Here is a 24,144-nt window from a genome sequence, read left to right as displayed (position 1 = left end):
ATTAAACGTGGAGGACCGTGTGTTCATCTCTCGACACGTGAACGGTTTTGGTGTTACTATAATAGTACTAGTTGAGAGTTTAGAGAGTGGTTTGAATGTGTCTTCTCGCACCTAAACCGAATAATGTGCGGTGACAATTTGCTAATTGTGCCGTTTTAGTGGGTTGTGCCATGTGAGAGCGGACGAAAATCGACGACGATATCATTGAAGGTAGTGTGTTGTAAGCGTTCTAACATCAAAATGTTACCTTGTTATTTGAATAAAAATTTTCAATTTCAAAACAAAATTAAACAAGCACTCAATTTAGAGTAGGAAAATTTTTTAATACAATTTAATATGGATCTTAATCGGAAATTTACACTCTGTTTTTGTAGTACACGATAATTTGCGTGCCGAGATGCGAACAGCCGGAAAAAAATTGTTGCGTTTGCGTCACTAAATCACGATTATTGTTGGTGGGTTGTCGTAATTACAATTTAATTTTTTAGTTAATTTCTTTTTTCTTTGAAGTGAATTTAAATTGAATTAAAAAGGAAATGAAAAAAGTACTCTAATAACAAAAAGGTGTTATTTAATTCAAGGGCTTCGTGGAAAAATTTGTAATAATTTTTTTAAAGTTGGGTTGTTTTATGAACTAAATTTATGAGAGACATATTTGAAGTTGCCAGTCTTCAAAAGTTATTTGAAATTGCTGCATCTTGTATATCCCCAGTCAAAATAACAACTACAAAGGAGTTTGTTCAAACTGCTTTGCACAGCTTTTGCGACAAAGAAAGTTAAGGATTATTGTTCAGAATCAGGCGTGACTCATCATTCTATTTCAAGTGGATTTCACGAGAGATTACGAACCGGATGGTCACTTTTATCTTGTCCAAATAAATGATACATATTGATAAGATGCAAAAAGATGTAAACTCACCTTCATCAATATGAGAAAATATGAGAAATTCAACAAGAATGTATAATAAAAAGAAGTAAATACGAGATAAAATCCATAAAATCGTTGGGTCTACGACTAAAACACAAAATGAAGTTTCTATATCGATGCAGAGTGATCAGGACTAAAGAAGTTATGAAGGAAGATTTGAAGAAGAAATTATCACCGATGATTGTAAACTAAAGTACTCATTCTTCAATGATGAAGTCCGTTTTGAAATATCACTTAGTTCTTAAGATATAAAGATTTGAAGTCATTCGAAATATTTTACAAATATTAAGCTTTTCTACCTTAACTATAAAAATTCGTAAAAAATCGATTTCTTGGAAAATCTTTTTGAAATTATCACCAATCATCCATTAAAGCATCTATTTTTCAATGATCAAGTCCGATTTGAAATATCACTTTTAGTTCTTAAGATATAAAGATTTGAAGTCATTCGAAATTTTTTACAAATATTAAGGTTTTTTACCTTAACTATAAAAATTCGTGAAAAATCGATTTCTTGGAAAATCTTTCTGAAATTATCACCAATTATCCACTAAAGCATCTAGTTTTCAATGATCAAGTCCGTTTTGAAATATCACTTTTAGTTCTTAAGATATAAAGATTTGAAGTCGTTCGAAATTTTTTACAAATATTAAAGTTTCTACCTTAACTATAAAAATTCGTAAAAAATCGATTTCTTTGAAAATCTTTTTGAAATTATCAACAATCATCCACTAAAGCATGTAGTTTTCAATGATCAAGTCCGTTTTTAAGTATCACTTTTAGTTCTTAAGATATAAAGATTTCAAGCCATACGAAATTTTTTACAAATATTAAGCTTTTCTACCTTAACTATAAAAATTCGTGAAAAATCGATTTCTTAGAAAATTTTTCTGAAATTATCAACAATCATCTATTAAGGCATCTATTTTTCAATGATCAAGTCCGTTTTGAAATATCATTTTTAGTTCTTATAATATAAAGATTTGAAGTCAATCGAAATTTTTTACACTTATAGAAGCTTTTGTACCATAACTATAAAAATTCGTGAAAAATCGATTTTTTAGAAAATCTTTCTGAAATTATCAACAATCATCCATTAAGGCATGTATTTTTCAATGATCAAGTCCGTTTTGAAATATCACTTTTAGTTCTTAAGATATATAGATTTGAAGTCATACGAAATTTTTTACAAATATTAAGGTTTTCTACCTTAACTATAAAAATTCGTGAAAAATCGATTTCTTAGAAAATCTTTCTAAAATTATCACCGATCATCCACTAAAGCATGTAGTTTTCAATGATCAAGTCCGTTTTTAAGTATCACTTTTAGTTCTTAAGATATAAAGATTTGAAGTCATTCGAAATTTTTTACAAATATTAAGGTTTTTTACCTTAACTATAAAAATTTGTGAAAAATCGATTTTTTAGAAAATCTTTCTGAAATTATCACCAATCATCCACTAAAGCATGTAGTTTTCAATGATCAAGTCCGTTTTTAAGTATCACTTTTAGTTCTTAAGATATAAAGATTTGAAGTCAATCGAAATTGTTTACAAATATTAAGCTTTTCTACCTTAACTATAAAAATTCGTTAAAAATCGATTTCTTAGAAAATCTTTCTGAAATTATCACCAATCATACAGTGAAGCATCTATTTTTCGATGATGAAGTCTATTTTGAAATATCACTTTTAGTTTTTGAGATAAAAATATTTTAATTCAACGGAAATTTGTGACAAATTTTAAGTTTTACCACCTTATCTTTAAAAATTTGTATAAAATCGATTTCTTAGAAAATCTTTCTGAAATTATCAACAATCATCTATTAAGGCATCTATTTTTCAATGATCAAGTCCGTTTTGAAATATCACTTTTAATTCTTAAGATATAAAGATTTGAAGTCAATCGACATTTTTTACAAATATAAAGTTTTTCTACCTTAACTTTAAAAATTCTTAAAAAATCGATTTCTCGGAAAACCTTTCTGAAATTGTCACCAATCATCCACTAAAGCATCTAGTTTTCAATGATCAAGTCCGTTTTGAAGTATCACTTTTAGTTCTTAAGATATAAAGATTTGAAGTCAATCGAAATTTTTTACAAATATTAAGCTTTTCCACCTTATCTTAAAAATTCGTGAAAAATTGATTTCTTGGAACATCTTTCTGAAATTATCACCAATCATCCTTTAAAGCAACTATTCTTTGTTGATCAAATCAATTTTGAAATATCACTTTTAGTTTTTGAGATACAAAATTTCAATCGGAAATTTGTAACAAATTCTAAGTTTTACCCACCTTAACTTTAAAAAATCGCGAAAAATCGATTTCTTGGAAAATCTTTTTGAAATTATCACCAATCATCCACTAAAGCATCTATTTTTCAATGATCAAGTCTGTTTTGAAATATCACTTTTAGCTCTTAAGATATAAAGATTTGAAGTCATTCGAAATTTTTTACAAATATTAAGGTTTCTTACCTTAACTATAAAAATTTGTGAAAAATCGATTTATTGGAAAATCTTTCTGAAATTATCAACAATCATCTATTAAGGCATCTATTTTTCAATGATCAAGTCCATTTTGAAATATCACTTTTAGCTCTTAAGATATAAAGATTTGAAGTAATTCGAAATTTTTTACAAATATTAAGCTTTTCTACCATAACTATAAAAATTAGTGAAAAATCGATTTCTTAGAAAATCTTTCTGAAATTATCACCAATCATCCACTAAAGCATGTAGTTTTCAATGATCAAGTCCGTTTTGAAATATCACTTTTAGTTCTTAAGATATATAGATTTGAAGTCATACGAAATTTTTTACAAATATTAAGGTTTTCTACCTTAACTATAAAAATTCGTGAAAAATCGATTTCTTAGAAAATCTTTCTAAAATTATCACCGATCATCCACTAAAGCATGTAGTTTTCAATGATCAAGTCCGTTTTTAAGTATCACTTTTAGTTCTTAAGATATAAAGATTTGAAGTCATACGAAATTTTTTACAAATATTAAGGTTTTCTACCTTAACTATAAAAATTCGTGAAAAATCGATTTCTTAGAAAATCTTTCTAAAATTATCACCGATCATCCACTAAAGCATGTAGTTTTCAATGATCAAGTCCGTTTTTAAGTATCACTTTTAGTTCTTAAGATATAAAGATTTGAAGTCATACGAAATTTTTTACAAATATTAAGGTTTTCTACCTTAACTATAAAAATTCGTGAAAAATCGATTTCTTAGAAAATCTTTCTAAAATTATCACCGATCATCCACTAAAGCATGTAGTTTTCAATGATCAAGTCCGTTTTTAAGTATCACTTTTAGTTCTTAAGATATAAAGATTTGAAGTCATACGAAATTTTTTACAAATATTAAGGTTTTCTACCTTAACTATAAAAATTCGTGAAAAATCGATTTCTTAGAAAATCTTTCTAAAATTATCACCGATCATCCACTAAAGCATGTAGTTTTCAATGATCAAGTCCGTTTTTAAGTATCACTTTTAGTTCTTAAGATATAAAGATTTGAAGTCATACGAAATTTTTTACAAATATTAAGGTTTTCTACCTTAACTATAAAAATTCGTGAAAAATCGATTTCTTAGAAAATCTTTCTAAAATTATCACCGATCATCCACTAAAGCATGTAGTTTTCAATGATCAAGTCCGTTTTTAAGTATCACTTTTAGTTCTTAAGATATAAAGATTTGAAGTCATTCGAAATTTTTTACAAATATTAAGGTTTTTTACCTTAACTATAAAAATTTGTGAAAAATCGATTTTTTAGAAAATCTTTCTGAAATTATCACCAATCATCCACTAAAGCATGTAGTTTTCAATGATCAAGTCCGTTTTTAAGTATCACTTTTAGTTCTTAAGATATAAAGATTTGAAGTCAATCGAAATTGTTTACAAATATTAAGCTGTTCTACCTTAACTATAAAAATTCGTTAAAAATCGATTTCTTAGAAAATCTTTCTGAAATTATCACCAATCATACAGTGAAGCATCTATTTTTCGATGATGAAGTCTATTTTGAAATATCACTTTTAGTTTTTGAGATAAAAATATTTTAATTCAACGGAAATTTGTGACAAATTTTAAGTTTTACCACCTTATCTTTAAAAATTTGTATAAAATCGATTTCTTAGAAAATCTTTCTGAAATTATCACCAATCATACAGTGAAGCATCTATTTTTCGATGATGAAGTCTATTTTGAAATATCACTTTTAGTTTTTGAGATAAAAATATTTTAATTCAACGGAAATTTGTGACAAATTTTAAGTTTTACCACCTTATCTTTAAAAATTTGTATAAAATCGACTTCTTAGAAAATCTTTCTGAAATTATCAACAATCATCTATTAAGGCATCTATTTTTCAATGATCAAGTCCGTTTTGAAATATCACTTTTAGTTCTTAAGATATAAAGATTTGAAGTAATCGAAATTTTTTTACAAATATAAAGTTTTTCTACCTTAACTTTAAAAATTTTTAAAAAATCGATTTCTCGGAAAACCTTTCTGAAATTGTTACCAATCATCCACTAAAGCATCTAGTTTTCAATGATCAAGTCCGTTTTGAAGTATCACTGTTAGTTTTTAAGATATAAAGATTTGAAGTCAATCGAAATTTTTTACAAATATTAAGCTTTCCCACCTTATTTTAAAAATTCGTGAAAAATTGATTTCTTGGAACATCTTTCTGAAATTATCACCAATCATCCTTTAAAGCATCTATTTGTTGTTGATCAAATCAATTTTGAAATATCACTTTTAGTTTTTGAGATATAAAAATTTCAATTCATCGGAAATTTGTAACAAATTCTAAGTTTTACCAACCTTAACTTTAAAAAATCGCGAAAAATCGATTTCTTGGAAAATCTTTCTGAAATTATCACCAATTATTTATTAAAGCATCTATTTTTTATTGGTTAAATCCATTTTCAGACATCAGTTTTAGTTTTTGAGATATAAACGTTTCAATTCATTTTAAGTTTTACCACCTTAACTTTAAAAATTCGTGAAAAATTATAAATGTTTATAAAATTACTACAAAATATCAATGAAAGCATCTATTTTTTAATGATCAAGTCCGTTTTGAAATATCACTTTTGATTATTAAGATATAACGAATAGTTTTCAAATATCTATTAGTTAGAAAGGAAATTATTTTAATAAAATCTTATTAGACTTGTTTGACTTTTACTTTTACTTATAGCAGCTCAGGTTGCAAATTTAATAACACATTTTATTGGCTCCACACAAAATGCTCAAGGTGTTTTAAATTGATTTGGCAAACAATTTGTTTAATTAAATCTAGATTTAGAACTGCTTGATTACTGTTAACTAAATTTGTTTGATTATCATCAATCTTAAATAAACGTACTATTCAAGGAAATTACTTCCTAGTAACGATCATAATTGTATAATTACTCATAAAGGCCCGACGGTTTTAATTAATGGCAACTATTATAGTGGAAAAAATTGTTTCCTAAACACAATAAATCTTGACGTACATTGAAATTATTAAAACTTTGGTTAACTTATTGTTCAAATTGCAAAAGAAAAGAAGCCATAAATCAATTGATTGGGTTTTGATGGCGCATTAGAAGCAAATTCAATTAGCTAATAAGAAAGTTATTACCCCAAACGTTTTAAGAGTTTAATTGGGATTATAACAATAATATTGGTATGGTTTTTGGACGGAATCGCCCTGTATAAGTCAAAGTGGGAGGCCGAACCACACACGACCATTTGCATTTTGCGAGTTACAACGTTAAACACGCAGGTTCAACTGTGCCGATACGAACTCTGTCGTGTTTCTGTGTCAGTTACAAGTGGTTCTGTAGTTCCCCAACAAGCGCAACACTTTTAAGTTAAAAAAATTGATTTTATCGAAGTAAAAAAAATTTATTTTATTTATAAAATAAATGTATGAATCAAATTCTTTATAATTTATAAAATAATCGATTTGTTTTAATAGGTAAGACATTTCTAACACATTTTTTAAGTTAATAATCGTTAACACCTTTTACGTTGTTGTTTTTGAAACATTTATTTTTATAGCTTTTTTAATCACCTTGAATTTTTTTGTGGGTTCTAAAATTACTTCCTATTATGTAAGTAATTGTTGTTACCGGGATTGTAACTAAAAGCTGATTAAGCGAGAAGTTTGCTGTAATCTTGTGAATACGGGTTTCATGTTGAGTGTGGACTAGGAGAAAGTTGTTGTTAAATGGAAAGTAGCGAAAATAATATTTCTCTTTCTGTTTATTAAATTTCCATAAAACATCCTGGGTAAATCCCACATAGTTAAAAACAAATTTAAATCACCTTCATTTCTACACGTTCAGAATACTATTCGTATCAGATAATGAACATTTTTTTAATTCTTTTTAGTATTAGCAATACGAGCGATATCATTAAATACCTTATTACTCAGTATTGATGAATTTTATATTTTACCTATCACGGTGTTAATCATAATTTTCAATTCACGACTTCGTTCGAGACGATTAACAACAAAACGATGTTGCATTGACCCACATTTTAACAATTTACCTTTAATAAACATTTTCTTACATCTTACGGAGGTCGTAGACTCCTTTATTGTTCAAAACTCAACCCATCCAACTCTCAACTTTGGTCAAAACATACAGATCGTGTTTCGTGATTTCAAATTCCGCAACCAGATCTAGTTGAGGTATTCTGCTTAACTTAGACATCTCATCCATTACAAGTTTTAGAGAAAATAAAAAATAAGGCCGATCTCTATTAGCCTAAGGTTAAATAAATGGGAAGACGTTGAGTGTTTAAAATGAAACCTAATCTTTAAATGCCTAAGCCACATTAACGGTATTTTGATGTCTACTCATTCGTTTTTGTAAGTACTATTGTACTCAAGAGAAGAAGAATTTAAACAACGATAATCTTTTTAGTTGCCTTTTTTTAAAAAGTTATAACCGTTAGAATATTTTAATGCTACTTCTTAAGATGTAGAGAAGTTCAACATATTTATTTAATAAGGTGAGGTTATTAAGATTTTAATTGCAACTGGTTCTTGCGAAATCTTTACGTATATTCTAGCCTTGCCGAAATCATCAAATCGAAATGATAGTGTTGTAGCCTTGGGTTTTATTCCGCCGTCGAGGAAAGGTAATCCGTAACCAATTGATGATACAAAAGTTTGCATTCACTTCTTTAAAGCTGGTAAATTACATAAGATTCTTAAGATGTTTGTGGAACAACTTGTTGATAAAATTCTTAGATAAATTACGAACCCGAAGGATTTAATTTAAAAATTATGCTTTATTTTCAAGATTGGAAAATTTTATAAAATTGTCATCTATATAAATTAAAGTATCTATTTTTCAATGATAAAGTCCGTTTTGAAATATCAGTTTTAGTTCTTAAGATATAAAGATTTGAAGTCATTCGAAATTTTTTACAAATATTAAGCTTTTCTACCATAACTATAAAAATTCGTGAAAAATCGATTACTTAGAAAATCTTTCTGAAATTATCACAAATCATGAATTAAAGCATCTATTTTTCAATGATCAAGCCCGTTTTGCAATATCACTTTTAGTTCTTAAGATATAAAGATTTGAAGTCATTCGAAATTTTTTACAAATGTTAAGCTTTTCTGCCTTAACTATAAAAATTCGTGAAAAATCGATTTTTTAGAAAATCTTGTTGAAATTAGCACCAATCATCCATTAAAGCATCTATTTTTCAATGATCAAGTCCGTTTTGAAATATGACTTTTAGTTCTTAAGATATAAAGATTTGAAGACATACGAAATTTTTACAAATATTAAGCTTTTCTACTTTAACTATAAAAATTCGTGAAAAATTGATTTCTTGGAAAATCTTTCTGAAATTATCACCAATCATCCATTAAAGCATCTATTTTTCAATGATCAAGTCCGTTTTGAAATATGACTTTTAGTTCTTAAGATATAAAGATTTGAAGTCATTCGAAATTTTTTACAAATGTTAAGGTTTTCTACTTTAACTGTAAAAATTTGTGAAAAATCGATTTCTTGGAAAATCTTTTTGCAATTATCTCTAATCATCCATTAAAGCATCTATTTTTCAATGATCAAGTCCATTTTCAGATATCACTTTTAGTACTTAAGATATAAAGATTTGAAATCATTCGAAATTTTTTACAAATATTAAACTTTTCTACCTTAACTATAAAAATTCGTGAAAAATCGATTTTTAAAAAAATCTTGATGAAATTATCACCAATCATCCATTAAAGCATCTATTTTTCAATGATCAAGTCCTTTTTCAGATATCATTTTTAGTTCCTAAGATATAAAGATTTGAAATCATTCGAAATTTTTACAAATATTAAGCTTGTCTACCTTAACTATAAAAATTCGTGAAAAATCCATTACTTAGAAAATCTTTCTCAAATTATCACAAATCAGGCATTAAAGCATCTATTTTTCAATGATCAAGTTCATTTTGCCATATCACTTTTAGTTCTTAAGATATAAAGATTTGAAGTCATTCGAAATTTTTTACAAATGTTAAGCTTTTCTACCATAATTATAAAAATTCGTGAAAAATCCATTACTTAGAAAATCTTTCTGAAATTATCACAAATCAGGCATTAAAGCATCTATTTTTCAATGATCAAGTTCGTTTTGCCATATCACTTTTAGTTTTTAAGATATAAAGATTTGAAGTCATTAGAAATTTTTTACAAATATTAAGCTTTTCTACGTTAACTATAAAAATTAGTGAAAAATCGATTTCTTGGAAAATCTTTTTGCAATTATCACCAATCATCCATTAAAGTATCTATTTTTCAATGATCAAGTCCGTTTTCAGATATCACTTTTAGTTCTTAAGATATAAAGATTTGAAGTCATTCGAAATTTTTTACAAATATTAAGCTTTTCAACCATAATTATAAAAATTCGTGAAAAATCGATTACTTAGAAAATCTTGTTGAAATTATCACCAATTATCCATTAAAGCATTTATTTTTCGATGATCAAGTCAGTTTTGAAATATCACTTTTAGTTCTTAAGATATAAAGATTTGAAGTCACTCGAAATTTTTTACAAATATTAAGGTTTTCTACTTTAACTATAAAAATTGTGAAAATCTATTTCTTGGAAAAGTTTTTTGCAATTATCACCAATCATCCATTAAAGCATCTAGTTTTCAATGATCAAGTCCGTTTTGCAATATCACTTTTAGTTCTTAAGATATAAAGATTTGAAGTCATTCGAAATTTTTTACAAATATTAAGCTTTTCTACCATAACTATAAAAATTTGTGAAAAATCGATTACTTAGAAAATCTTTCTGAAATTATCACAAATCATGCATTAAAGCATCTATTTTTCAATGATCAAGTCCGTTTTGCAATATCACTTTTAGTTCTTAAGATATAAAGATTTGAAATCATTCGAAATTTTTTACAAATGTTAAGGTTTTCTACTTTAACTGTAAAAATTTGTGAAAAATCGATTTCTTGGAAAATCTTTTTGCAATTATCTCCAATCATCCATTAAAGCGTCTATTTTTGAATGATCAAGTCCTTTTTCAGATATCACTTTTAGTTCCTAATATATAAAGATTTGAAATCATTCGAAATTTTTACAAATATTAAGCTTGTCTACCTTAACTATAAAAATTCGTGAAAAATCGATTACTTAGAAAATCTTTCTGAAATTATCACAAATCAGGCATTAAAGCATCTATTTTTCAATGATCAAGTTCATTTTGCCATATCACTTTTAGTTCTTAAGATATAAAGATTTGAAGTCATTCGAAATTTTTTACAAATGTTAAGCTTTTCTACCATAATTATAAAAATTCGTGAAAAATCCATTACTTAGAAAATCTTTCTGAAATTATCACAAATCAGGCATTAAAGCATCTATTTTTCAATGATCAAGTTCGTTTTGCCATATCACTTTTAGTTTTTAAGATATAAAGATTTGAAGTCATTAGAAATTTTTTACAAATATTAAGCTTTTCTACGTTAACTATAAAAATTAGTGAAAAATCGATTTCTTGGAAAATCTTTTTGCAATTATCACCAATCATCCATTAAAGCATCTATTTTTCAATGATCAAGTCCGTTTTCAGATATCACTTTTAGTTCTTAAGATATAAAGATTTGAAGTCATTTGAAATTTTTTACAAATATTAAGCTTTTCTACCATAATTATAAAAATTCGTGAAAAATCGATTACTTAGAATATCTTTTTGAAATTATCACCAATTATCCATTAAAGCATTTATTTTTCGATGATCAAGTCAGTTTTGAAATATCACTTTTAGTTCTTAAGATATAAAGATTTGAAGTCACTCGAAATTTTTTACAAATATTAAGGTTTTCTACTTTAACTATAAAAATTGTGAAAAATCTATTTCTTGGAAAAGTTTTTTGCAATTATCACCAATCATCCATTAAAGCATCTAGTTTTCAATGATCAAGTCTGTTTTGCAATATCACTTTTAGTTCTTAAGATATAAAGATTTGAAGTCATTCGAAATTTTTTACAAATATTAAGCTTTTCTACGTTAACTATAAAAATTCGTGAAAAATCTATTTTTAAAAAAATCTTGTTGAAATTATCACCAATCATCCAATAAAGCATCTACTTTTCAATGATCAAGTCCGTTTTGAAATATCACTTTTAGTTCTTAAGATATAAAGATTTGAAGTCATTCGAAATTTGTTACAAATATTAAGCTTTTCTACCTTAACTATAAAAATTCGTGAAAAATCGATTTTTTAGAAAATCTTTCTGAAATTATCACAAATCATCTACTAAAGCATCTATTTTCTAATGATCAAGTCCGTTTTGAAATATCTCTTTTAGTTTTTGAGATATAATTTTTTTAATTCAGATAAAAAACTTTAAATCAATTAATTCTTGTTACAGATTGAAAAGAAATGGCCCAAATAAATCGATTTCTTAGAAAATATTGTTGAAATTATCACCAATCATCCAATAAAGCATCTATTTTTCAATGATCAAGTCCGTTTTGAAATATCACTTTTAGTTCTTAAGATATAAAGATTTGAAGTCATTCGAAATTTTTTACAAATATTAAGCTTTTCTACGTTAACTATAAAAATTAGTGAAAAATCGATTACTTAGAAAATCTTTCTGAAATTACACAAATCATGCATTAAAGCATCTATTTTTCAATGGTCAAGTTCGTTTTGCCATATCACTTTTAGTTCTTAAGATATAAAGATTTGAAGTCATTCGAAATTTTTTATAAATATTAAGCTTTTCTACGTTAACTCTAAAAATTAGTGAAAAATCGATTACTTAGAAAATCTTTCTGAAATTATCACAAATCATGCATTAAAGCATCTATTTTTCAATGGTCAAGTCCGTTTTGCAATATCACTTTTAGTTCTTAAGATATAACGATTTGAAGTCATTCGAAATTTTTTACAAATGTTAAGGTTTTCTACTTTAACTGTAAAAATTTGTGAAAAATCGATTTCTTGGAAAATCTTTTTGCAATTATCTCCAATCATCCATTAAAGCATCTATTTTTCAATGATCAAGTCCTTTTTCAGATATCACTTTTAGTTCCTAAGATATAAAGATTTGAAATCATTCGAAATTTTTACAAATATTAAGCTTGTCTACCTTAACTATAAAAATTCGTGAAAAATCTATTTTTAAAAAAATCTTGTTGAAATTATCACCAATCATCCATTAAAGCATCTATTTTTCAATGATCAAGTCCGTTTTGAAATATCACTTTCAGTTCTTAAGATATAAAGATTTGAAGTCGTTCGAAATTTTTTACAAATATTAAGTGGTTCTACCTTAACAATAATAATTGGTGAAAAATCGATTTCTTGGAAAATCTTTCTGAATTTATCATTAATCATTCATTAAAGCATCTATTTTTCAATGATCAAGTCCGTTTTGATATATCACTTTTAGTACTTAAGATATAAAGATTTGAAGTCATTCGAAATTTTTTACAAATATTAAACTTTTCTACCTTAACTATAAAAATTCGTGAAAAATCTATTTTTAAAAAAATCTTGTTGAAATTATCACCAATCATCCAATAAAGCATCTACTTTTCAATGATCAAGTCCGTTTTGAAATATCACTTTTAGTTCTTAAGATATAAAGATTTGAAGTCATTCGAAATTTGTTACAAATATTAAGCTTTTCTACCTTAACTATAAAAATTCGTGAAAAATCGATTTTTTAGAAAATCTTTCTGAAATTATCACAAATCATCTACTAAAGCATCTATTTTCTAATGATCAAGTCCGTTTTGAAATATCTCTTTTAGTTTTTGAGATATAATTTTTTTAATTCAGATAAAAAACTTTAAATCAATTAATTCTTGTTACAGATTGAAAAGAAATGGCCCAAATAAGCGAAAAACCTACGTCTGACGCAAAACCTGAAAAGAAACAACCCCAATCGAAAGCTCCGCTTCAAAAACAAGATAGTTTTTCAAAATGGAATGACCTTAATTTTACCGAAAAATGTAAACTTCTTAAAGCGAATATAACGGTTGAACCGATTGTGGCGTGTTACATAATGCCGTGCGTTTTAGCCAGTTTGGCCACGCAAAATTTAAGCATAGAAAAAGCTTGTCGGGTAAATTTGGCTTATCCTAAGGAGGTTTGCGATGCTTTAAGTCGGAGAGATACCGCGAATTACACAATGGAAGAACAAGAAGTTCAACAATTAGTCGCTTCGATGACCGTTTGGAAAACGATTCTTCAAAGTGCTTTGCCAGCTTTTTTAATTCTTTTTATCGGTTCGTGGAGTGATCGATGGGGGTTAAGAAAACCATGCATGCTTCTTCCGATTGTTGGGGAATTTTTAACGGTTATGGGATTAATGTTATGTACGTATTTTTTTGAAGAACTCCCAATGGAAGTTAACGCTTTCATAGAAGGTTTATTTCCGGCGTTGACCGGAGGTTGGTTTACAATGTTTATGGGAGTTTTTAGTTACATAGCAGATATAACCAGTTTGGAGACGAGAACTCTTAGGATTGGCATTGTAAACGTGTTTTCATCACTTGGAGTTCCGGTTGGGTTAGCACTAAGTGGAATTTTATTTAAGAAGATCGGGTTTTACGGTGTCTTTTCGATATCGGCCGTGTTGTATGTGATTGCTTTTCTTTATGGTTACTATAAAATCGAGGAGAGGAAAAAAGTCGACGTTCCTACGTTATCAAATAAACCGTGCGCTTTCGTTAGAGATTTCTTCGATTATCATCATATTGTGGAAACCTTCAAAGTGGCCTTCAAAAGAGGAGAAGCCAATAGGAAAAGCAAAGTTTTACTGTTAATGTTGGTGGTTATGGTGGTCATTGGACCGATGCATGGTAAGAATTTTTTTATAATCATTGCTAACATAAAAGTTGTTTATTATTTTTTTTTAATATAATATATCTGAGATATAATTTGCAAAATAGCAATGCAAGATAGCGGCGAGTTGATTGATTCATTGCAAGTAGTCATAGATAACATATTATAAAAAAACAGAGTCAACAAAAACCATACTGTTCATAAATGCATTCAAGTAAATAATATGCTATTTATTATTAGTAAATCGTAGAAAATAGAAAAAAAAAACGTATCTGAGAACCAATAGAGATATAGCAATAAAATAAGAAGCACTTTAAAGCAAATTTAATTAATATTAAATATAGCCAAGCTCATTTCTTTAAATTCAAAAATGTTGGAGTTATGATATTTTAAATTCAACCCTGCAAACCAAAATCACGCAATTTTTAAACCCACCATCTTTAAAAAATCATATCTCATAAACTAATTGAGATATTACGATGAAATAAGCAGCAATTTAACTGAAATTTAATAAGGTTTTAATGTGATGAAGAACATTTTTTTAAATCATTAGGATTTTCTGAATACAAGCATCTCGATAAACAAGGTGATTGTCAATGAAAATGTAGAAAAATCGTATCTCAAGAACCAATTGAGATATCGCAATGAAATAAGAGGCACTTTAAAGCTAATTTAATTAATATTAAATATAAAGAAGCTCAATTCTTTAAATTCAAAAATGTTGGAGTTTTGATTTTTTAAATTCAACCCTGCAAAACCAAAATCACGCAATTTGAAACCTCATCATCTTTAAAAAGCATATCTCAAAAACTAATTGAGATATTAAGATGAATTAAGCAGTAATTTTAATGCAATTTAATAAGGTTTCAATATGATGAAGAAAATTTGTTTAAATCATTAGGATTTTTGTATACAAGCATCTTGATAATCAAGGTGATTATGTCAAAGAAAATTTAAAAAAATCGTATCTCAGGAACCAATTGAGATATCGCAATGAAATAAGAAACACTTTAAAGCAAATTTAATTAGTATTAAATATATCGAAGCTCATTTCTTTAAATTCAAAAATGTTGGAGTTATGATTTTTTAAATTCAACCCTGCAAAACCAAAATCACGTAATTTTAAACGCCACCATCTTTAAAAAATTATATCTCAAAAACTAATTGAGATATCGCGATGAAATAAGCAGCAATTTAAATGAAATTTAATAAGGTTTTAATGTGATGAAGAGAATTTGTTTAAATCATTAGGATTTTTTGAATATAAGCATCTCGATAATCAAGGTGATTATGTCAATGAAAATTTAAAAAAATCGTATCTCAAGAACCAGTTGAGATATCACAATGAAATAAGAAGCACTTTAAAACAAATTTAATTAATATTAAATACATCGAAACTCATTTCTTTAAATTCAAAAACGTTGGAGTAATGATTTTTTAAATTCAACCCTACAAAACCAAAGTCACGCAATTTTAAACCCCACCATATTTAAAGAATCATATCTCAAAAACGAATTGAGATATTAAGATGAAATAAGCAGCAATTTAAATGAAATTTAATAAGGTTTTAATGTGATGAAGAGAATTTGTTTAAATTATTAGGATTTTTTGAATACAAGCATTTCGATAATCAAGGTGATTATGTCAATGAAAATTTAAAAAAATCATATCTCAGGAACCAATTGAGATATCGCAATGAAATAAGAAACACTTTAAAGCAAATTTAATTAGTATTAAATATATCGAAGCTCATTTCTTTAAATTCAAAAATGTTGGAGTTATGATTTTTTAAATTCAACCCTACAAAACCAAAGTCACGCAATTTTAAACCCCACCATATTTAAAAAATCATATCTCATAAACTAATTGAGATATTACGCTGAAATAAGCAGCAATTTAAATGAAATTTAATAAGGTTTTAATGTCATGATGAGAATTTGTTTAAATTATTAGGATTTTTTGAATACAAGCATTTCGATAATCAAAGGTGATTATGTCAATGAAAATTTAAAAAAATCATATCTCAAGAACCAATTGAGATATCGCAATGAAATAAGAAGCACTTTAAAGAAAATTTAATTAATATTAAATACATCGAACCTTATTTCTTTAAATTCAAAAACGTTGGAGTAATGATTTTTTAAATTCAACCCTACAAAACCAAAGTCACGCAATTTTAAACCCCACCATATTTAAAAAATCATATCTCATAAACTAATTGAGATATTACGCTGAAATAAGCAGCAATTTAAATGAAATTTAATAAGGGTTTAATGTCATGATGAGAATTTGTGTAAATCATTAGGATTTTTGAATACAAGCATCTAGATAGTCAAGGTGATTATGCCAATGAAAATTTAAAAAAATCGTATCTCAAGAACCAATTGAGATATCACAATGAAATAAGAAGCACTTTAAAGCAAATTTAATTAATATTAAATATATCGAAGCTCATTTCTTTACATTCAAAAATGTTGGAGTTATGATTTTTTAAATTCAACCCTACAAAACCAAAGTCACGCAATTTGAAACCCCACCATATTTAAAGAATCATATCTCAAAAACGAATTGAGATATTAAGATGAAATAAGTAGCAATTTAAATGAAATTTAATAAGGTTTTAATGTGATGAAGAGAATTTGTTTAAATTATTAGCATTTTTTGAATACAAGCATTTCGATAATCAAAGTGATTATGTCAATGAAAATTTTAAAAAATCGTATCTTAAGAATAAATTAAGATATTGCGATAAAATAAGAAGCAAATTTAATTCGCAAACGTTGTATTAATTATAATTTTATTCCATTTCGCACCAAATTCTTCGAAAATATGAAAAAAACACGCTTGTTTATATGATTTATTTTTGTAGAATCTTCATCAAAATAATCAAGTTACTACAAGGTTCTTTTCTGGAAAATTGTCTCATTAATTCTGCATAACATTAAGATTAACTTTAAAGTGGACGTTTTTGCAATTTGTACTTTGAGCTTTGCGCATGGCACAAAATTCAACCATTCCTTTTTAAACAAATAATTATACAAAAATTACATTTAATTGTTATCTTAACAACCGATTCTAATGATTATGGTTAATCTTTTTTTAATCACTTTTTTCTGCAATTTTTTGAACGGTTACCGTGTAATCAAATACGATCTAATCGACAACTATGTAATTTAAGCTTACTTAGAAACCAGATACAGTGCCAAGGACAGTACAATCGTAAAAAATAAGGAAACGACAAATTAAAATTGCGCTTATTGCACTCGGGTTCATCCAGAGAGTTTTCATCAAATCGTTTTAGAAAGATTACCTCGGATTGCATTTATTTATAATTTATTATTTTATTAAGAATCGAATTTTGCTACAACAACTTTAATAATGTCACAAGCGAACGTTGAACTATTGGTCTCTTTTTTAGTCAGTTAAGAACATCGATTGTGCAAAATCGAATTTGTGTTGTAATTTTGCATAGAAAACGAGAATGCGTTTAAAAATAATTTACTGGGAAATAAATAAAACTGGTAAAGTACCAATTACGGCATTGGTTTTGACCCTGATTTATCAAATCAGCTGCTTTAAAATTGTTTTTTTTTCTCATTTAAAATCCGCTCAGTAACAAGTTACCTATGTTGTGAATAGATTACATAATAGTAATGTTTGGATTCGGTACGGTGTAATATTATTAGCTTTAGTTATTTAGATGAGGACACTATTCAACCACAAAATTATACATAGAGAATAAAAAAATAAATAGAGAGGTCAAAAAAAAAACAAGGATTTATCGATGGTTATACAACGACGTACATCCATCGTGTTCGAAAATGTTTAATATCCGGCTTGATGTTCGTGAGAAATAACAACGGTTGGTTAAAATCAAATAACAGGTTTTGAATAACATGACAATTTAATGACTAGCCTCTTTTTTTCCAATTTGAACTTTTGTTCTAAATACTAAATATCTAAAGTTCTAATTACTACATTTCTTTTTAGGCGAAATGGTCGTGATGTATTTATTTACTAGATACAGATTCAATTGGGACGAATTCGATTTTAGCATTTTTTCAGCTTACAACATGATAACTGGATTTATAGGTATAGTAAAACCTCGATTCGTCTGAAAATGCACGGCTAAACTCGAAACTTTCTAGTTTTAATTGTTATTCATTATTAGATTGTTGGATATTTTTCTTGAATTAAATTAGAACTAATACCAGACGTAGAACAAGAAACAGTCGGGTTTAGCCATCTTAAGAGATGCATGGTTAAACCCGAATGTTTCTAGTTATTAGTCTAGTGTTAGTTCTAGTGACAGTGCTAGATAGTACTAGTTTACACTAGATATCGCTATGTTGCATATTTTTATTGAACGAAAACTAGAACTAACTCTACAACTAGAACTGGAAAGTTTCGGGATTAGTTCTAATTCTAGGTCTAGTGTTCGTTCTAGTTTTACGCTATCACTAGAACTAACACAAGACCTACAACTAGAATCATTCGGATTTAGCCGTCTTGAGAGACGTGCGGGTAAATCCGAATGTTTCTAGTTCTCGGTCTAGTGTTAGTTCTAGTATTGCACTAGCATTATCACTAGAACTAACACAAGACCTAGAACTAGAAATATTCGGGTTTAGCCGTGCATCTCTCAAGACGGCTAAACCCGAATACTTCTAGTTCTAGGTCTTGTGTTAGTTTTAGTGACAGTACTAGATAGTGCTAGTTTGCACTAGATATCACTACGTTGCATATTTTTATTGAATTAAAACTAAAACTAACACAAGACCTAGAACTAGAAACATTCGGATTTAGCCGCAAATCTCTCAAGACGGCTAAACCCGAATGATTCTAGTTGTAGGTTTTGTGTTAGTTCTAGTGACAGTGCTAGATAGTGCTAGTTTGCACTAGATATCACAATGTTGCATATTTTTATTGAACTAAAACTAGAACTAACACAAGACGTAGAACTAGAATCCTTCGGGTTTAGCCGTCTTAAGAGACGCACGGCTAAACCCGAATGTTTCTAGTTTTAGGTCTTGTGTTAGTTCTAGTGATAGTACTAGATAGTACTAGTTTGCACTAGATATCGCTATGTTGCATATTTTTATTGAACGAAAACTAGAACTAACACAAGACGTAGAACTAGAATCCTTCGGGTTTAGCCGTCTTGAGAGACGCACGGCTAAACCCGAATGTTTCTAGTTCTAGGTCTTGTGTTAGTTTTAGTGACAGTACTAGATAGTGCTAGTTTGCACTAGATATCACTATAGTGCATATTTTTATTGAACTAAAACTAGAACGAACATAAGACCTAGAGCGAGAATCCTTCGGGTTTAGCCGTCTTGAGAGACGCACGGCTAAACCCGAATGTTTCTAGTTCTAGGTCTTGTGTTAGTTCTAGTGACAGTACTAGATAGTGCTAGTTTGCACTATATATCACTATATTGCATATTTTTATTGAACTAAAACTAGAACTAACACAAGACCTAGAACTAGAATCCTTCGTGTTTAGCCGTCTTGAGAGACGCACGGCTAAACTCGAATGTTTCTAGTTCTAGGTCTTGTGTTAGTTCTAGTGATAGTACTAGATAGTACTAGTTTGCACTAGATATCGCTATGTTGCATGTTTTTATTGAACAAAAACTAGAACTAACACAAGACGTAAAACTAGAATCCTTCGGGTTTAGCCGTCTTAAGAGACGAACGGCTAAACCCGAATGCTTCTAGTTCTAGGTCTTGTGTTAGTTCTAGTGACAGTACTAGATAGTGCTAGATTGCACTAGATATCACTATATTGCATATTTTTATTGAACTAAAACTAGAACTAACACAAGACCTAGAACTAGAATCCTTCGTGTTTAGCCGTCTTGAGAGACGCACGGCTAAACTCGAATGTTTCTAGTTCTAGGTCTTGTGTTAGTTCTAGTGACAGTACTAGATAGTGCTAGTTTGCACTAGATATCACTATATTGCATATTTTCATTGAACTAAAACTAGAACTAACGCTAGACCTAGAACTAGAAACATTCGAGTTTAGCCGTCTTGAGAGACGTGCGGCTAAATCCGAATGTTTCTAGTTCTCGGTCTAGTGTTAGTTCTAGTATTGCACTAGCACTATCACTAGAAGTAACACAAGACCTAGAACTAGAATCATTCGGGTTTAGCCGTCTTAAAAGACGCATGGCTAAACCGGAATGTTTCTAGTTCTCGATCTAGTGTTAGCTCTAGTATTGCAGTAGCACTATCACTAGAACTAACACAAGACCTAGAACTAGAAACATTCGGATTTAACCGTGCATCTCTAAAGACGGCTAAACTCGAATGATTCTAGTTCTAGGTCTTGTGTTAGTTTTAGTGACAGTACTAGATAGTGCTAGTTTGCACTAGATATCACTATAGTGCATATTTTTATTGAACTAAAACTAGAACGAACATAAGACCTAGAGCGAGAATCCTTCGGGTTTAGCCGTCTTGAGAGACGCACGGCTAAACCCGAATGTTTCTAGTTCTAGGTCTTGTGTTAGTTCTAGTGACAGTACTAGATAGTGCTAGTTTGCACTATATATCACTATATTGCATATTTTTATTGAACTAAAACTAGAACTAACACAAGACCTAGAACTAGAATCCTTCGGGTTTAGTCGTCTTGAGAGACGCACGGCTAAACCCGAATGTTTCTAGTTCTAGGTCTTGTGTTAGTTCTAGTGATAGTACTAGATAGTACTAGTTTGCACTAGATATCGCTATGTTGCATGTTTTTATTGAACAAAAACTAGAACTAACACAAGACGTAAAACTAGAATCCTTCGGGTTTAGCCGTCTTAAGAGACGCACGGCTAAACTCGAATGTTTCTAGTTCTAGGTTTTGTGTTAGTTCTAGTGACAGTACTAGATAGTGCTAGTTTGCACTAGATATCACTATATTGCATATTTTTATTGAACTAAAACTAGAACTAACACAAGACCTAGAACTAGAATCCTTCGTGTTTAACCGTCTTGAGAGACGCACGGCTAAACTCGAATGTTTCTAGTTCTAGGTTTTGTGTTAGTTCTAGTGACAGTACTAGATAGTGCTAGTTTGCACTAGATATCACTATATTGCATATTTTCATTGAACTAAAACTAGAACTAACGCTAGACCTAGAACTAGAAACATTCGGGTTTAGCCGTCTTGAGCGACGTACGGCTAAATCCGAATGTTTCTAGTTCTCGGTCTAGTGTTAGTTCTAGTATTGCACTAGCACTATCACTAGAAGTAACACAAGACGTAGAACTAGAATCATTCGGGTTTAGCCGTCTTAAGAGACGCATGGCTAAACCGGAATGTTTCTAGTTCTAGATCGAGTGTTAGTTCTAGTGACAGTGCTAGATAGTACTAATTTGCGCTAGATATCACTATGATGCATATTTTTTTTTGTACTAATTCAAATTTTTTAATAAATTATTTTTTTAGGAACTGGAATTTCAGTGGGACTTTTCAGCCAAATAATGCGAATTGATGATGCTTTAATCGGCGTAATTTCTAGCATGAGCAAAGTGTTATCAAGTTTCGTTTACACCTTCGCAAAAACATCTTTAGTTTTTTATTTAGGAGCCATCGTCGAAATCTTTAACGGGACTTCATTTATCGCGATGAGATCGATCGCTTCTAAATTAGTTCCAACCGAAGAATTAGGTTCGATTTTTATTTAATTAACTCCTCATATATTTATGAATTCATTTCAGGTAAAGTTAATTCTTTATTCGGTGTTTGCGAAGCTTTAATGCCTTTAGTGTATGGTCCTATGTACAGCGCGACTTACGCGGCAACAATGGATACAATGCCGGGAGCATTTTTGTTGTTAGGAGGGGCTTTAACAATTCCGGCTGTAATAATTTTTGGGTGGATGTATATTCAGCATAAAAAGGAAGCCAAAGAGTCTAAAATTAATCAAGATTTGGAAAAATCCGAAAATAAACAAGAAAACGGAGTTATTTCAAATGAAGATGGAACTTTGCGATCTCAATTTCTTGGTATAGAAAATGCAGCTTTTGAAATGGAGAAGTACAAATTATGAAGAAAAAAAAACTTAGATTGATTTAACGTTTAAAGAACATAAAATATAAAAATGAATCAATTAAATTTGAGCTGCACATAAAAAAATATGTAGAGAAAATTACTCAAAATAAATATTAATTTAATTACTTTTGTGAATTTGAATTGTGATACGAACGTTTTTTTTTTTATTAGTTAGTTATTATAATTTTTAATAAATTGTGTGTGTGTCTACGTTAAGATAATTAAAATAAAATCTTGTAGGTTTTTATTATTGTTATTATTAAGATGTAGCTTAATTGTTGTGGTTTTATTAACTAAATTATTATGGCCATAAAATAATCGTAATTTATTGATAAATTTATTATCTAGCAAATTAATTACTATTTCAACAAAAAATCGAATCGACATGTTTCAATGTTGTTTAATTATTATTTTAAATAAATATTTCCATTTTATTCATATCATTTTTTTTTTGTTGTTAAAATTTATGAAAAAAATTCATTACTTTTTAACACTAATGAATTTTTATACCATAACACAAGTAAGTGGAAAATCCAACACATGGGGAATTAATTGAAACAATTAAAGGAGTCGAATTTTGATCTTGATTAATTTATTTTTTTAAATTATGAATGAATATTAGGTTGCCTATATTTAAGGATATCCAAAGTCCACCAGGTGACCCTAGATACCATTTGCGCTTGGTGTAAAGCGCAGAATCTCTCGATAAACTCGCAAGGATAATCGTTGTACCCTTCACCAGGAGACGAAGGATTGGACTAATCTGCCCAACTAACCAAGGTGAAGAAATTCCTTTCTCAATGGAAGTCAAATATCTAGGAGTAATCCTAGACAAAACCCTTTTATGGAATGAATTGGGGTCTTACCCCTGAAGGACAGCACTGGCACTATGGGACTGTGGTTAGACCTATGATCAGTAAACTTTCACGAATTCAACGAGTAGCTGGATTGGCAATCTCTGGTGCGATAAGCACAACGCCAACTCTAGCAATGGATATTCTGCTAGGCCTATCTCCTTTGAGATAGGCCTAGTTAGGCTGAAAACAAATCCATTTGTGATTCATCGCTAGAAATAACTGTTAATGGCGTGCCTGGTGCTTCATCTCGCTCTGCAGTTGTTGGGTTACGTTGGGTCGGATTAATTTGGTTATCTTTGGGTTGGGTAGGGTAGAATTGGGTTGAGAACGATAACTGTTTGAGTTTTGTTGGGTTGGGTTAGATTGGGTTGGTTGCATAGGATTCTTAGCGTGTATAACGGTTGCCTTGAAACAGGAAAATTTCCTAAAATATAGAGAAAGGCTAAAAATTCTAAATATAGACCACTTTGCCTGTTAAGCGCAGTTGGCAAGTTACTAGAGAGAATCATCAATAACAGATCAACAGAACACCTAGAACAAAATAAGATAATATCTGAAGCACAGTACGGGTACAGGAAAGGAAGGAGTACCGTTGATGCCGTCATGACCATAACAAAGGAAGCACAAGAATGGAAGAAAACATCATTAACTCACCGCGGATACGGGGCGATGATTTTATTAGACGTGAAGAATGCATTCAATTCGATGCCATGGGCGGTAGTAGGTCATGCACTTTAAAGGTGCGCCAGAAGAGGTGAGAAGACTGGTCAAGTCCTACCTCTCAGACAGAACTGTTGTTCTCCCCGACGGGTGAGAAAAAGAAATAAAATGCAGCGTCCCACATGGGTCAGTAATAGGTGGTACGTTGTGGAATATGTGCTATGACACAGTGATAAGAATGAAGACTGAGAAGGGGGTCGGGATAGTTGGCTATGCAGATGACTTGGCAGT

At 29.1% G+C, this 24,144-nt stretch overlaps 1 protein-coding gene across 3 annotated transcripts; it reads left to right on the top strand.

Moving 5' to 3' along the window:
• LOC111414516 (proton-coupled folate transporter-like) lies at window positions 1-22,774 on the top strand. Of its 3 annotated transcripts, none has more exons than XM_023045872.2 (5): window positions 1-210; window positions 13,311-14,300; window positions 18,274-18,375; window positions 21,731-21,952; window positions 22,003-22,774. In XM_023045872.2, the coding sequence occupies exons 2-5, from the start codon at window positions 13,322-13,324 to the stop codon at window positions 22,332-22,334; spliced, it is 1,635 nt and encodes a 544-aa protein (XP_022901640.2). In that variant the 5' UTR covers window positions 1-210; window positions 13,311-13,321; the 3' UTR covers window positions 22,335-22,774. The 3 variants fall into 3 exon arrangements, with proteins under 3 accessions (XP_022901640.2, XP_022901641.2, XP_071051156.1); XM_023045873.2 differs by lacking the exon at window positions 1-210 and adding an exon at window positions 6,704-6,916; XM_071195055.1 differs by lacking the exon at window positions 1-210 and adding an exon at window positions 8,015-8,088.
• The last annotated feature ends 1,370 nt before the right edge of the window (window positions 22,775-24,144 follow it).

Source organism: Onthophagus taurus, chromosome 3 (assembly GCF_036711975.1).
Source record: "Onthophagus taurus isolate NC chromosome 3, IU_Otau_3.0, whole genome shotgun sequence".
Lineage (NCBI taxonomy): Eukaryota > Metazoa > Arthropoda > Insecta > Coleoptera > Scarabaeidae > Onthophagus > Onthophagus taurus.
The sequence above is the reverse complement of the archived record's forward strand: the minus strand, read 5'-3'. Positions and strand labels throughout refer to the sequence as shown.